The sequence below is a fragment of the Bos taurus genome, chromosome 2 (genome assembly GCF_002263795.3).
Source record: "Bos taurus isolate L1 Dominette 01449 registration number 42190680 breed Hereford chromosome 2, ARS-UCD2.0, whole genome shotgun sequence".
In the NCBI taxonomy this organism is placed as follows: domain Eukaryota; kingdom Metazoa; phylum Chordata; class Mammalia; order Artiodactyla; family Bovidae; genus Bos; species Bos taurus.
Window position 1 is genome coordinate 122640620 of NC_037329.1, and position 15249 is coordinate 122655868.

General features: G+C 43.1%; 1 protein-coding gene and 1 non-coding gene across 27 annotated transcripts in view; both read left to right on the plus strand.

The window, feature by feature from the left end:
• PUM1 (pumilio RNA binding family member 1) overlaps positions 1 to 13367 on the plus strand; it is a 125988-nt gene extending 112621 nt beyond the window's left edge. For 25 of the 26 annotated variants that reach the window (XM_005202941.5, XM_005202944.5, XM_059875456.1 and 22 more), the window contains 4 exons: positions 2116 to 2241; positions 3339 to 3460; positions 8120 to 8312; positions 11445 to 13311. In XM_005202941.5, the coding sequence (XP_005202998.1) occupies positions 2116 to 2241; positions 3339 to 3460; positions 8120 to 8312; positions 11445 to 11576 (573 nt within the window). In that variant the 3' untranslated portion in view covers positions 11577 to 13311. Of the gene's footprint in view, positions 1 to 2115; positions 2242 to 3338; positions 3461 to 8119; positions 8313 to 11444 lie in introns of all 26 variants that reach the window. The other variant, NM_001193123.1, reaches the window with a different exon arrangement.
• LOC112443643 (small nucleolar RNA SNORD103/SNORD85) lies at positions 9150 to 9234 on the plus strand. Its single transcript, XR_003032046.1, has one exon. It is a non-coding gene; the product is annotated as a small nucleolar RNA SNORD103/SNORD85 (small nucleolar RNA).
• Positions 13368 to 15249: the final 1882 nt, after the last annotated feature.

Sequence of the window (15249 nt, forward strand, 5' to 3'; positions counted from 1 at the left end):
ACTCTCTGCGACCCCATGGACTGCACAGTCCATGGAATTCTCCTGGCCAGAATACTGGAGTGGGTAGCCCTTCCCAACCCAAGGATCAGACCCAGGTCTCCCGAGTTGCAGGCGGATTCTTTACTAGCTGAGCCACAAGGGAAGCCCAGACAGTAACTTGGGATTATTTGGGATTTTCTGAGTTAATTTAAAAAAGAGTACCTCTGTTTAAGACCTTTTTTTGTGTGTGCTTGAAATATACAAAAAAGTAAGCGGATTAAGTCACCAAAGCGGGGGGAATATTTTCAAGGTGGAAAATGCCAGTGAATTGATAACCAGCATATATAAAGAACTCTTAAAATCAAAGAGAATAATACAAGTTAATTCAGAAATGGGCTGAAAGCCTGAGTAGACAGAAGAAACATGAAAAAGTAATCCCATTAGTAATCATGAAAATGCAAAATAAGACCACAAATAGCAGATCATTTTCTTTGTTTTTTTTTGGCCATGCCACGTGACATGTGGAATCTTAGTTCCTCAACCAGGGATCACAGTCTTGAAGTTCAGCATTCCCGGCGTAGGTATATACCTGATGAAATATTTGGTCATGTATACCATGAGATATGTTTGCTGCTGCTGCTACTAAGACGCTTCAGTCGTGTCTGACCCTGTGCAACCCCACAGATGGCAGCCCACCAGGCTTCCCCGTCCCTGGGATTCTCCAGGCAAGAGCACTGGAGTGGGTTGCCATTTCCTTCTCCAATGCATGAAAGTGAAAAGTGAAAGTGAAGTCGCTTAGTCGTGTCCAGCTCTAGTGACCCCATGGACTGCAGCCCACCAGGCTCCTCCGTCCATGGGATTTTCCAGGCAAGAGTACTGGAGTGGGGTGCCATTGCCCTCTCTGACGAGATATGTTTAGACATGTTTAAAGCAGCATTAGTCTTCTAATAGGAAAAGACTAAATAAGCTAGATGCCTATCAGGAGAGGATCAGGATTCCCCCCCCCCCCCCAAAAAAATCTTTCTCGACTTTATGCTATACAGATAAACAGAATAAATGATAGAAGCTCATAGTATTATAAGTAAATATTTGAATCACTATGTTGAGTGAAATAAGTTCTAGACTGAATGTTTACCATTTTTATAAAGCTAAAATTGAGCAGAACAGCAGTGTGTCAGGTGTATAGCTGTGCACATGGAGCTGCGTATAGAGCACCTAGTACTGTGACTGACACTTGGTGAACATCTAAGACCCCATGAATGGTAGCCCACTAGGCTCCTCTGTCCGTGGGATTCTCCAGGCAAGAATACTGGAGTAGGTAGCCATTTCCTTCCAGGAGATCTTCCCAACCCAGGGATCAAACCTGGGTCTCCTGCATGGCAGACACATTCTTTACCGTCTGAGCCACTAGGGAGCGTATTAAGTGTTCTCATCACTACTGTCATTATTCTTGACAATAAATTTGAGGTGCAGATGCTCCAGGTCATTCAGGTAGGAAGGGCAGAGTTGAGACTGGGTCCTCTGAATCTGAAGCCTGTGTGTTCCCCTTGTTCCAGACTCAACAAAAGAGGAATCCATTCTTGCTGGAAAACACCCCAACTCAATTCAGAACATTATCCTGTGGTTATGTGAAAGCATTCAGGCTTTGGTCCAAACCCTTTTTCTGTTTTTAAAGCCATCATTTGACCCTGTGGACTCTTTTTAACTGTGTTTTCTATGACCTTAATTAATTCTCTGTTCCTTTCTAAAGAAACTTTTTGGGAAGGTCCTTCTTAGTTTTGGGTTTGTATAAATCTATGAATTCTTGGAATGGGTTTAAGAAGTTAGAGTTTATCCTCATTTGTCCATACACACCTTATTATTTGCAGAGAGAACTTAAATGCCATACTTAATAATTTGGACTTGTAGTCAGAGTAGGAAATAATATCCTGGCTGTGTCATTTACTGTCTGTAAGTCTTTAGGCACATGATGTAAACTTAGGCACTTTGGTTTTCTCATCTGTATACCAAGAATAATCATGACTGTCTCTCGAGGTCATTGGGAAAATTAATGAAAAAATGTATACAAATAATGCTGAAGTATTGAAAGTGGCGCCTGTTACCTTTGGTTTTCTTGTCTGTGTTGGTCTGCCCTAGGTGTTTGCTTTGTCCACGCATCCTTATGGCTGCCGAGTGATTCAGAGGATTCTGGAGCACTGTCTCCCTGACCAGACACTCCCTATTTTAGAGGAGCTTCACCAGCACACAGAGCAACTTGTACAGGTAGTGGAGTTGCCGGTAGAGTAACTGCGAACACCTGGGGGCTTATGCGTTTTTTCAGCACAGGTTTCTTTTCCCGAAGGGGTTAATGTGTTTAAAATGCCCATTGAAGCTCTGGGAAAGTTTTCATTTATACCAGCGTGGTTCATCTTTTATGAATATGGGTGATGAGTAGAACCCTGCCCTTGGAGTTGAGATCTACCTCTGAGGCATCAAGAGATCTGCCAGGAACTGTCAAAAACCAGAGCCCTGTGGTGGATTACGCTCGCTGCGGCCACTTAGGCAGGCCATGTAGTCTGTCAGTTTCATCTTTTCAAATGAACTAAATGGATTAGTTGATTTCTGTGGTTTTTTAAATTTGTCTTGCTTCGACTAAAATTTTCTCCCATATCATACTGTTTGAACACTTCCTTCATGTAGTATGTTGTCTTAAAGCAATTTTTGGAGTGGTGCTTGTTGCTTGTTTTGCTGAGATATGTGAGATTATAAATGTATTAATATTCATTGTAGAAAAAATTAAAAGTTCAGAAAGGAGCAGCAGAACACAAGAAATGTTCCATAATCCTGCTGTCCAGAAGCAGACACATTTGGCATAGGCACTTATTAAAAAAAGTATTCTTTGTATGCACTTAATTTTTTACATCTTACAAATAAATATTTGTGCCTTTGGAATTCCTTGCTCACACACTTACTCTTTAAACACGCCTTTCACTTTAGATGGGTGTCTCCAGTATACGCTTGTGGTGGTATTTAGTTAGGTGATGCCAGTGTTTCCAGTTTTTCTTTGTTACAGACAGGTGCAGAGACCCATTTGTCCATTTGTTAGAAAAAATAGCTCTTTATTTGGAATCCCTGACTAGGACCTTTTGGCATAAATACATATAGAAACATTCCATTGTCTAGTAATGATGTGCTCCTGTTTTGTAATGATAGGGGAAAATTGTCACTACCTGTCCATTTAAAAAATTCCGTATGTGTTCTTTAGTATTCAGGTAAGCCATCATGGTGTCAAAGGAAGATAGGTGTTGATTAATGTCAGAATTTAGGTAGCATAGAGCTTGTTTATATAAATTAAAAATTTTCTGTTGTTTTTGAAACAGGATCAGTATGGAAATTACGTAATCCAGCATGTATTGGAGCATGGTCGTCCTGAGGATAAAAGTAAAATTGTAGCAGAAATTCGAGGCAATGTACTTGTGTTGAGTCAGCACAAATTTGCAAGGTATGTGCTTTGAATTACACAGACTGTTTTCCAGAAGAAATGATTAAATAGTATTTCAGGTCTAGAGAAATTGTCATACTGTTTTCTTCTTCTTCTTCTTCTTCTTTTTAATGTTTATTTTCCTTAAAGTAATACATAGCTATTGAGTTCTACTGCAAAATATGAAACATAAGACGTCTCTTAGTGGGCTCCTTACTTCCCTAGAGTGAGCCACTTTGAAATCTGGGGAATTTGTTTCTAAAGCACATACATTTTGTACTTTGGTAAACTGGGTATTTCATGAATTTACTTTTTTGGAATTGTGAAATGTTCTTTACTTAGTTTCCTCATTGATACTGGAGTTAAAAGGAAGGTAACCATATCTTTGTATAAGGCCTTCATATTCTTCAAAATCTCTTTTCAAGTCTTCATATCATACCAGCCCAATAATTAAATGTATTAGTTATTCCCAGGTTGTGAAAGATGTTTTAGGTAACTTATAAGTAGCAGAGATTGAAGAAGAAATTGATGGCCCTCCAGTGGGTTAATGATCTGCTCTTCTGAGTAGAGTCTGTGTATCTTATCTTACGTATAATATAGTTCTCTGTATTTTTTGGAATATTTTTCTTCTCTTGTTTTTAAAGTAAATTGCAGGGCAGGTGTGACTCCTACAGCCTTGATTTTTAAATTGTTTACTTTTAATTTATGAAATCTTATTACAGCATGGAAAATAGAGACAAAAAATAAAAGCACCCCAGATCCAGTGTCTCAACACCCTGACCACATTAGGATCATCTCCTAGACCTTGTATTGGTTTTTATGGACTTTTGCTAGGATTAGGAAAATAGAAGACAGAACCTCTTAGGTCTCTTTTTGGGGTCACAGTCCTATTTACTGTCTTGTTCAGTGTATTTAATGTCTCACCCTTGTATAGTGTTAAGTATTAGGGTTGTGGTCTGATAATAAGTGAGTAGCTATTTGGGGCCCAACTCTCTCATGTATAACAACTAATAAATTGTTGACAAAATGCCAGAAACTACCTGCAGATATTAGATGGTGACCAGGAACACAGCGATAACCAGAAGTGAGTAGAGGAGGTTGTTGATACTTGAAAGAAGGTTCACTGCATTGGGAAAATTTCCTCCTCCTCCTCCCACACCTCCTTTTTTGGGAAAGTCGGGAGATACATAATTGACAGGTAACATTGTGCAGGTTTTAAGTGTACAACCTGTTGGTTTGATACATTTATATGTTGTAATATTCCTACAATAACTTTAGCTGTTATGTCACATAATTATCATTTTTTGTGTTGAGAACCATTAAAAATCTAGTCTGTTAGTAACTTTGAAATTTATAAAAGGTGTTGTTGACTATAATTAGGAAAGTTTTAGTCTGTAGGCTAAGTTAGGATCACTGGTGTTCCGAGAAGGCAGTGACAGGGGAGAAATTCTGGAAAGGAAGAGAACCAGGGAGGCGGGGGGAGCCTAAGTTTAAACTTTGTACATCTGGTTCACTCCTGAACCAAACTGCACAGGACGAACCCGAGGCAGCCCTACCAAGGCCGAAAGAATGTAGTGGGGATTTCGTCTGCTGCTTACTGCTTGGGAGAGGTTTGCAGTTTCCCCAAAAAGAGGTTAGGAGAGTAATACTCTTAGGAATATGACAGAACTCAGGGTAACAGTGCATCATTTGTCATGTCTAGATAACAGAAAAATGTGACCTATACTCAAGAAGAAAAAATGAAAATGGAAAAATCCCCGGTGAATATAGTTCCATACCACCCAGATGTTGGAGTTAGCAGAGAAGGGTTATAAAGCATTTTATAAAGTATATAATTTTATAATTATATATAAGTATATAAAACTATTATTTTTAAAATTAAAATTAATAAAAATGTATTAAAATTATGAAAAAGTATAATTATATAAAGTATAAATTTTATAATTTTATAAATTATACATTTTACAAATTTTATATAAGTAATTAGTATTTTAAAATACTATATTTTAAGGTACTTAAAGTATTATAAAGTATTTATACTCAAAAATGTAAAGCTTCCCTGGTGGCTCAGAGGTTAAAGCATCTGCCTCCAATGTGGGAGACCTGGGTTCGATCCCTGGGTCGGGAAGATCCCCTGGAGAAGGAAGTGGTAAACCACTCCAGTATTCTTGCCTGGAGAATCCCAGGGATGGCGGAGCCTGGTGGGCTGCCGTCTATGGGGTCGCACAGAGTCGGACATGATAAGCGACTTAGCAGCAGCAGCAGAGAATTAGAAGCTTTATTACAGAAAGAATTAACAGGGAAGTTCTAGAGTGGAAAAGTATAACATCTGAAATAAAATTGGTTATATGGCTTTAACAGTAAATTTAACAGTAAATTAAAGATAACAAAAGAGCCAGTAAATTTGAAAATTGAATAGAAACAAACCAATTAAGCAAGTTAGTGACCTTACGAGATTTTTGATGGTAACCCAGAATACAAAGTACATTTTCCATCAACTTTGAATGCATAGGCTCGTGCATACACACATAACTGAGGATTGCCCATGATTAATTGACACTGACTACTCTGTTTCATTTAAAAAAAAACAAACAAAAAAAGCTAGTCTCAAATCACTAAGTTGATTTTATCACCCACAATCAATTTAAGAACCACAGTTTCAGAAATACTAGAATAAACTTTAAAGACTAGAACAATATGGAGTGTGTGTTAAGGTGGCAGGGAGGCTTTGGCCAGGTGAGATCCTCATCAGTGAGTGATCTTGTCAAGTGTGATAGCCGACCCTGAGTACCTTCTTGAAAGACATGTTACTGTCAAGGAGTCAGTCTTCCACCCAGAAGAATGAGTGTCCTGTTGCCAGCCTAGCTTAGTAGAAAATTCTGTTCTAAATCTGACCACTCTGGTCTTGGGTGGATGAAGGGACAACTCAGCCTGGCAGTTCTAAAAAGTGATGATTCTTTGCTTGAACATTTGGACATCGTGACTGGCTTAGTAATGTCCTAACTCCCTTTTCTGCTAAGGGAGAAGCCAGTGTCTATTAGGAGATTCACTTTCACACGCCACAACTTCAGCTCATGCTAGAATTGCAGAGTGCTGTGGGAGGAACGTGAGGGGAAAAGTTTTCACATACTGCTGCTGTATCAGAAGGGAGAGGCTGTTTGTGGTCTTAAATGTGATTATCAGATTTGATTTACTCTGTCTTAAGAAGAAAGATTGAAGAAATGTCTGGTAGGATGGTAGTAGTTCTTGAACATTTTAGCTTGAGAATTTTGTTTGCTAAATAAAAGCACGTACGTAATAAAGGCTCAGTATGCTAAACCAGATAACATGGCAAGGGTCCTTTCAGAGTGATGTGGAACCAGCACCCTCTCTTTTGATTTAAAAATCAAAAGTAAGGAGTTGGTGTAGGGACCTGGAGTAGGGACTTGGTGGCGGTTATTTGTGATGACTGTTCGATTATATAGGGCTGGCCTTTGAAAGGAGTGAGACACTATCTCTTGCCTTCTGGTGTTCCTAGAATAGGTGTAGACATCCTTTTTTCAGCTGCTGAAGGCAAAATTAAGACAAATGGGTGAAATTTCAGGGAAGCACATTTTATTTTAGTATATAAAGAATGTTTAAGAGAACCATTCACTCGCATGGTCAGTTGCCCCAGAACTGCTTCCAAATCATTGGAAATTCTCATGCAGAGGCTAAATGGGCATCTTTCAGAATGGTCAGAAAAGAGCTTTCTGCATTAGCTAGATTTGAAAGTTCCTTTTCTACTTGAGTGTTCTGTGATCCAGAGCAGCTCTTCCCCCAGTCATGAAATCGTTGCAGAGTGTTCAGCCGCCCACTTACCAAATGTTCTCTCTGCCAAGTATTGGCTCCAGTAATACAAATACAAAGAATAAGTATTGTTCTTGTTCTTAGACATCACACAACTTCCTCATACCCATGGAGGCACAGAAGCAGAGTACTGCTGACGTACACAAGCAGACATTCATGAGTAACCAGTCACTCCTGGGTGAGGAGCGCCCTTTAGCATGGCTGGATGTGATTTAATCAGCCTCTGCAGTCAGTCCCTCTGGATTGTAGAGGAACTCTGATTTAAAGTAACCGCATTTCTTTTTTTTTCCTTTCCGAGGTTGAGACATCTGTGAAGTGTTTAGAAATGCCAACACACCTGGGGGTCCTTCTTGTTCTTAAGAGACAGTGTGAAGTAGTTGACTGACGACTGTGGTTTCTCCTTGTGTCTGCCTTCACTCAGCAAGTCTGTAGGGCCTCTCTTAAGTGCCCAGCTCTGTGCGTGGCACTAGGGATCTAGATGTGAGAGAAACTTGTTCTTGGCCCCATTAAGCTCACAGAGGTGAGGAGAGAATTGATAGATGTTGATGCCTGTTGAAATTATGTTCATTACCCATTTTCAGTTCATAACCAGTTGTATTAACCTTTACTTACCTGGGTTTACCCTCCCCTGTTAGATGGTTGGGTCTGGTACCCTCCATGACCTGTGCTTGGCCATTGTTGACGTTGGAGATCACAGATGGCAAAGATAGGGTCTCATAGAGCCAAACAGATGAGGAATTAATCTTCCAAGAAGCCTCATTTGCTGCTGACCTTGAGGTCAGAGCCCAGGCCAAACAAGCACAGCCCAGCGAGGTCCCTCTAAGGTTTGGCCCTGGATTTGTCTCCTTACAGCAATGTTGTGGAGAAGTGTGTCACTCACGCCTCCCGTACAGAGCGCGCTGTGCTTATTGACGAGGTGTGCACCATGAACGATGGTCCCCACAGTGCCTTATACACCATGATGAAGGACCAGTATGCCAACTACGTGGTCCAGAAGATGATCGATGTGGCAGAGCCAGCCCAGAGGAAGATCGTCATGCACAAGGTAGGCCAGTCTGTGCAAGTCTCAATCAGAGAGGAGGAGCCGGCCCTCGCGTCTTCTCAGTTCTGCAATACAGGAGGGTGGGCATCTTGCTTCTTCTTGCACAGTTTCTCACTAGATTGTGACTTCTTTTTCCTTTTATCTGGAGTGGCCGCTGTCCTTGTGTTTGCTGCCCCTCCATCAGTAACTCAATTGGTGTGAATGTTAAAGTCAGTCTTTGTGGGGAGTCCCCTCCCGGTCTTCAGGCCATGCTTCTACCTGATGGCTCCCAGGAGACCAGCTTCTCAGTCTAGCAGATCAGCCTCCTTACCTTATTTCCTTTCCTCCCTCTCATCATTGATTCCACCACCATTACTGAACAAGCTCCTGCCTAAGGCAGCACCTGGTCTGGCACACTGATCTGGTGCCCACTGTGTGCCAGTCGCCAGCACAGAGATGGCCGAGACTGAGCACTGCCCACAGAGCACATGTGGGGAAGGGTGACGTGAGCGCCTGTGCTCACGCCTTTGAGGGGAGACTTTGTAGGAGGAGAAGTCCAGGCTACAGAGGAGGTAGACAGGAAAAAATGGGACAGAAATCTGAGGTGCTGTGTGCTGTGAGTGGGAGCTGACACAGAAAGCACATGAAGAGGCTCATGGCCTCAGAGCTGTCATGGAGGAGGTCCAGCCGGCTCCACACAGACCACGGGGCGGAGAAGCCCAGCCAGCCCCCAGGCAGGTGTGCAGGCCGCACTGTGTCTGCGGGAGGCAGTACCTCGAGCTTTGGGTGTTGCCCATCTGAACCCTCAGCCTTTGGGCTCTGAATTCACCCAGTCCTTCTCGATGGAGGGGGTGACCGTGGTCTGGCAGTGATGAGCCACTTGCCCTCTCTGAGAACAGAGTTCGGTAATGAGACTCTTTACTCTGGACTCAAGTTCTGAGCCAGACGAGGCACCCATCAACCTCCAGTTCAAAACAAAACACCATGCTGGTGTTGGCGATGGCAGTTGAAGGCTGGGGAGTCCAGAGTCCTTAAGCTGTGAGACTCAGATGGGGCTGTCAAGATGCTGGTGAGGGCGGAGGGAATGTAGGAGACACAGCAGGTTGGGAGTTCATCCATTTACCAGATACTTACAAGCACACGTGCTCCTTTCACCAGGGCACTGTGTTGGTGGGCCCAGCAGTGTTGTGGACAGTTACACTGCTGCTGGAAACACTGGGGAGGGCTGTGAGAATGTGCAAGAGTGCCTCTTCTGATGTGGGGGTACAGAGAAGGCTCCCTATGAGAGCGATATTTGAAAAAAGCCCTGAATCTTTCCAGGTGGAGGGAACCTAGTGTGTGCAGGCTTGGAAGCAGGAAACAAGGCGGTGTATTTAAATGGAGAAGTACAGCAAGTTCAGTGGGACAGGGCTGTGGTGCCATAATCACATTTACATTTCAAATAATGGTCCTGGCCAATGAGTACCTTGGAGGAAAGGAGGGAGTTGAGGGCTGGACAGGGGATTGTTGAAATAATTAAGCCAAGAGGGGAGTGGCGGTTTTGAGATTCAAGAGAAGTGGACAGAATGGGGCTTCGCCGCTGGTTTGATTGAGGGAGTTGAGAGAGGAGGGGGAGTCCTAAGAATCTGAAAAGCCTGAGACTTCTGCTCTTTCACAGCTAGGCATAGCATTTTAGGAAGACGGAGCATTGACAGGGACCAGGCTGCTTTCCATTTGCCTTTAAATCAAGTGGAAGATGGAGTTCAGCAGTGTTGTATATGCACATTGTGGTGTTTGTCTAGAAGAGGACAGATGTAAAGGTTAAGTGGCCAGACTCATCAGTGAGCCAGTCCTGGGGACAGACAGGTGAAGGAACTGAAGGCAGCTTTTGGAGAGCTGCCAAAAGCAAGGGGTCTGGGGCCTTGAGTACTAAGGACCAAAGTGTCAGCTCTGTATGTAGTCATGATTGCAACCCAAATGGAAGTGTGGTGTCCTTTCTGCAAGTGAGTTTATTTAGGAAGGTTAGGCAAATGGTCTGGGTGCCATAGCTCAGAGTTCGAGCCAAGGACTGTGCCCAGTTTCCCAGGCTGGCTCATAGGTGAGAGTGTAAAGCTAATATGGGTCTGTGTCCTGTGTGGGTCACAGAAGTGGTTTCTGGAGCCACCTGACCCTTCCTTGCTTTGAGGGCACAACTAAACAGACAAAACCATCTGCATGGAACATTCAGGCTTGAGAATGTCCATCTTCCCCGGCATGTTGTCTTGTGTTGAGTAAGTAACTGGGGAGCTGTGATGGGGAAGCAGGTCAGTGTTGTGGGTCTTCACTGTCTTTGTCGCATGTTGGTGGTTCCACAAATGATTCTGAACGCAGTGTGTTGTAGCTGAGGTATGCAGAAGGGTCTGTGAGGTCACCAGCAAGAGAGGTGGTTCCAGAGAGCAAGCACCTCCCGAGTTGTGTGGGATGCACAGGACTTGCGGGTGTGGGTCTGCCCCAGGGTAGGGGGCGCGGGCGGCGGGGAACAGAAGAGATGCTCGTAGGGCTAAGGTGAAGGGTGAGGTTGGAGCAGAGCTGTGAGGGGAGCAGCCAGACAGTGGGTGGCTGTTGGACTTTAGATGAGTGACTTCACCACTGTGCCTCCATGTCTTCATCATTGAAACGAGGATAATCACACCTCTCTTACAAGGCTTCAAAATGGACGGTTCTTGGCTCGTGTTTATTGTTTTTATTGTTATCATTAGTAGCTTTCTGTGATTCGCTGTGAACTGGAGAGCAGGGTCAGGTGATGAGGGCAAGGGTTCGTGGTCCCCAGAAAGCAGCCCCTGCTGCTCAGGAGAGCCGTGGGGCTGAGAGGCTCCCTCAGGGCCTGCTGTCCGCTGATGGATGGTGTGGTTGTGTCACGGGATGCGCAGTCTCCATACGCTGTCCTGGAAGTGGTCTGTAGTTGTCCGACCTCCAGAGCCCTCACATCCTGCATCAGCGCTCAGGACAGGAGCCGCTCTCCTCATCTGCTGCGTCAGTGTAGCTCGTGAATTCAGGTGCTCAGGCTGAGCTAGTGAAAGATGTTGCTTGTGGGGTATGTGTACCTGTGGGCACCTCATGGTGTCCAGGAGCAAGTTACCCTGGAGTCCCCCGAGCCTGTCCCAGGCCAGAGTAACACAGACTGTGCTTTCTCTGCAGATCCGGCCCCACATCGCGACTCTTCGCAAGTATACTTACGGCAAGCACATCCTGGCCAAGCTGGAGAAATACTACATGAAGAATGGCGTTGACTTAGGGCCCATCTGCGGCCCCCCTAATGGTATTATCTGAGGCAGTGTCACCCCGTACCCTCATTCCCACTGACCTCACTGGCCCACTGGTGAATCCAACCAGCAACCAGAAATGTTCCAGTGTAGAATCCAAAAATGGGTAAATGGTTGCTCCAGGATTACCCTCTCCTCCCAAAAAAAGGAATCAAATCCACAAGTGGAAAAGCCTTTGTAAATTTGTTTAATTTTATTACACATAACATGTACTAATTATTTTTTTTAATTGACTAATTGCCCTGCTGTTTTACTGGTGTATAGGACACTTGTACATAGGTAACCAGTGTACACGGGAGGCCACGCATTTTGTTCAATGTTGTATCTATATTCCACGTGTGCAAACTTCCAGGGTTGTTGGTTTAACAAAAAAGTTAAAAAAAAAAAAAAGAAAAAAGGTTTTTAACTCATTTGCCTCACTGGCAAGTTTTGAAAATAGCTATTCCCCACGTCCTCATTTTAGTAAAAAAGAAAAACAAACAAAAAAAAAACCCTGAGAAGTCTGAATTTTAGTTAAATGACCCCAAACTGGCATTTAACAATGTTTATAAAAATATATATATATAAATATATATATATAATGAAAATCATTTCAGAGTTGCAAAAGCCTCAGTTTATGACATTAAGTTTATGAAACTTCTGAAAATTGCCTTTTTTGGAGACTATTATGCTGAAGAAAATAGTGTAGTCCGTTTTGTGAGGAGGAGATGTGAGCACCCAGAATGTCTTTCAAGGCCGGGCGGGTATAATTGTTTACTGCCTACTGGATTTTTTTCTGTTAACATTGAAAGGCAAAAATCTGATTATTTAGCATGAGAAAAAAAAAAATCCAACTCTGCTTTTGGTCTTGCTTCTATAAATATATAGTGTATACTTGGTGTAGACTTTGCATATATACAAATTTGTAGTATTTTCTTGTTTTGATGTCTAATCTGTATCTATAATGTACCCTAGTAGTCGAACATACTTTTGATTGTACAATTGTACATTTGTATACCTGTAATGTAAATGTGGAGAAGTTTGAATCAACATAAACACGTTTTTGGTAAGAAAAGAAAATTAGCCAGCCCTGTGCATTCAGTGTATATTCACACCTTTTATGGTCGTAGCATATAGTGTTGTATATTGTAAATTGTAATTTCAACCAGAAGTAAATTTTTTTTTTCTTTTGAAGGAATAAATGTTCTTTATACAGCCTAGTTAACTTTTAAAAAGAAAAAAAAAATAGCTTGGTTTTATTTGTCACCTAGTCAGATAGTAGCGAGATCCTTTCTAAATGTTATTCAAGATGATTCAGTTCACACTAGTGGTTTTTTTTTTTTAATCCTAAAAAAGTAATGTTTTGCTTATTTTGTGACAGTCAAAAGGACGTGCAAAGTTCAACCCCGCCCTAACTTTCCTTACAATCAGAGCCCCTCTCACCTTGTAAAGTGTGAATTGCCCTTCCTTTTTGTACAGAAGATGAACTGTATTTTGCATTTTGTCTACTTGTAAGTGAATGTAACATACTGTCAATTTTCCTTGTTTGAATATAGAATTGTAACACTACACGGTGTACATTTCCAGAGCCTTGTGTATATTTCCAATGAACTTTTTTGCAAGCACACTTGTAACCATATGTGTATAATTAACAAACCTGTGTATGCTTATGCCTGGGCAACTATTTTTTGTAACTCTTGTGTAGATTGTCTCTAAACAATGTGTGATCTTTATTTTGAAAAATACAGAACTTTGGAATCTGAGTTTGTGCTTTATTACTATTATTATTTTTTCCAATATAGTGCCCCAGAGCAGATAACCCTTTTCTTGTTTGTGTCTCTTTCTTTCTGTTTTGTTTTTGTCTTGTGAGAGGGTTTATTAAAGACATCCCACATGGCGTCGCAATGTCCAACTTCTTTTGAAAAATCAGAAAATTCACCTTCTTGGGTGCCCATGACAGGGAGCATCCTCAAAAGGCCTGACCCCACTCTCCGCCTGGTTCTCTTCATTTGCACTCTCTGGGCTCTGCACCTGTTGTGAGCCCAAAGGGCCTGTATTAGAACCCAACAGATTATAAATGTCTCCTGGCTAAGCTAAATGTCTCCTCCTCATTTTCTGAGGCAGGGCGGTAGGGAAAGCCTTCCTGCCCTGAGGTCCCCTTTCCTTTCCCCTGGCTGGGCTGCTCCTGTCTGCACCCCGCCCTTCTGTGTCCTCACACCAAGGTTGGCCCAGGCTGGCCTGCTGTCCCTAGCTCACTCTTCATAGCATCACACTGGGGACCTCTTCCAGCAGTGAGTTCAGGAGACTCTAGCTAACTGAAATACCTGCCGTGTGTGCCTGAAGATGCCCCCTTTCCCTTCTTTACCATCTTTGCTCCAGGAGCAGCTTTGGCAGAAAACCACCACTGAAACTTGGTTGGCAACGACAGGATGGGCTCAGCCAGGGGCGCTGGAAGTGGAGCCTCAGGGTAGATGGAAAAGGGACTTCCCAGGGTCCCCCTCCAAGGGTGAGGGACGGTCACTAGCAGCCCCTGTGGTCTGAGAAGAAACAGAGGGGAAAGGAGCTGAGCCAGTGGAGGGTTCAAGTCCAGAACCTGATTTTGCCTTGGCAGCTGTAATGGAGTCCTTCCCGAGCCCTCTTCCGAGGCCATAAGAGATAGCATGCTGGGGTGTGTGCGACTCTGAGTAGCGTGGCTCTGCAATCAGACCAGGGTTCAAATGTGGCTCCCTAACCCTAACCTGATCTTTTTAAGTATTTGTATATTTATTTCGTTGTGTCGGGTCTTAGTTGCGGCACGCAGAAGCTTTTGTTGGGGGCACGTAGACTTGTCTAGTTGCAGCACAAGGAGTCAGTCGTTGAGGTGGGCGGGCTTAGTTGCCCTGTGGCCTGTGGAATCTTAGTTCCTCAGCCAGGGATCGAACCCCCATCCCCTGCATCTCGAAGCAGATTCTTAACCACTGGACCACCGGGGTAGTCCCTTTACCTGATCTTTAACCGAATTCCTTGATGGAAATGGATGGAAGGCCATCAGTTGCATGTATGTGAAGTGGTTCTTACATCATGGAACGTTAACAGCTTTTAGACAATTACGGTTTTACTGGGCCTTTGCAGAGGCCGGGAGCAAAGCAGGCAAAAACAAGAGGCTTGGATTTCTTTATCTCTCATGAGTCTACAGTCTGTGACCTTGAGCTGGTAATTTTGTCTCTCTGTTCCTCAGTTTCCTGAAGCTGAAGTAAGATGGAATTGTTAATAAACATGTCAAAGGACTTCCCTGGTGGTCCAGTGGTTAAGACTATGCTCCCAATGCAGGGTACGTGGGTTCGATTCCTGGTTGGATTGGACTCCTCGTGTTGCAGCTAGGACTCGGGCAAAAAGTAAAAATATACATGTCAAGTGCCTGCACCTTAAGGGCTACTCATGTAGGTTTTGTCTTCTACCTGGACTATTTATACTTAGATTTTGTACTTTTTTCCCCCTCTCCTTTTACTCAGCATTTAGAGAAATGTTTTGTGTTTTTGGTAAGAAAGCAAGGTGCTAGGTTGGAAATGTGATACCTCCATCATCTTAACTTCAACCCTGTGTCTTTGAGGCCTTTGTGGTCAGAAAAATACAGGTTTTCATCCCAATTGCCCTTTATTACCTGGGTCATCTCTCTGAGTCCAAACTGTCTTCTCTGTGAAACTGGGGAAAACAGTACTTCA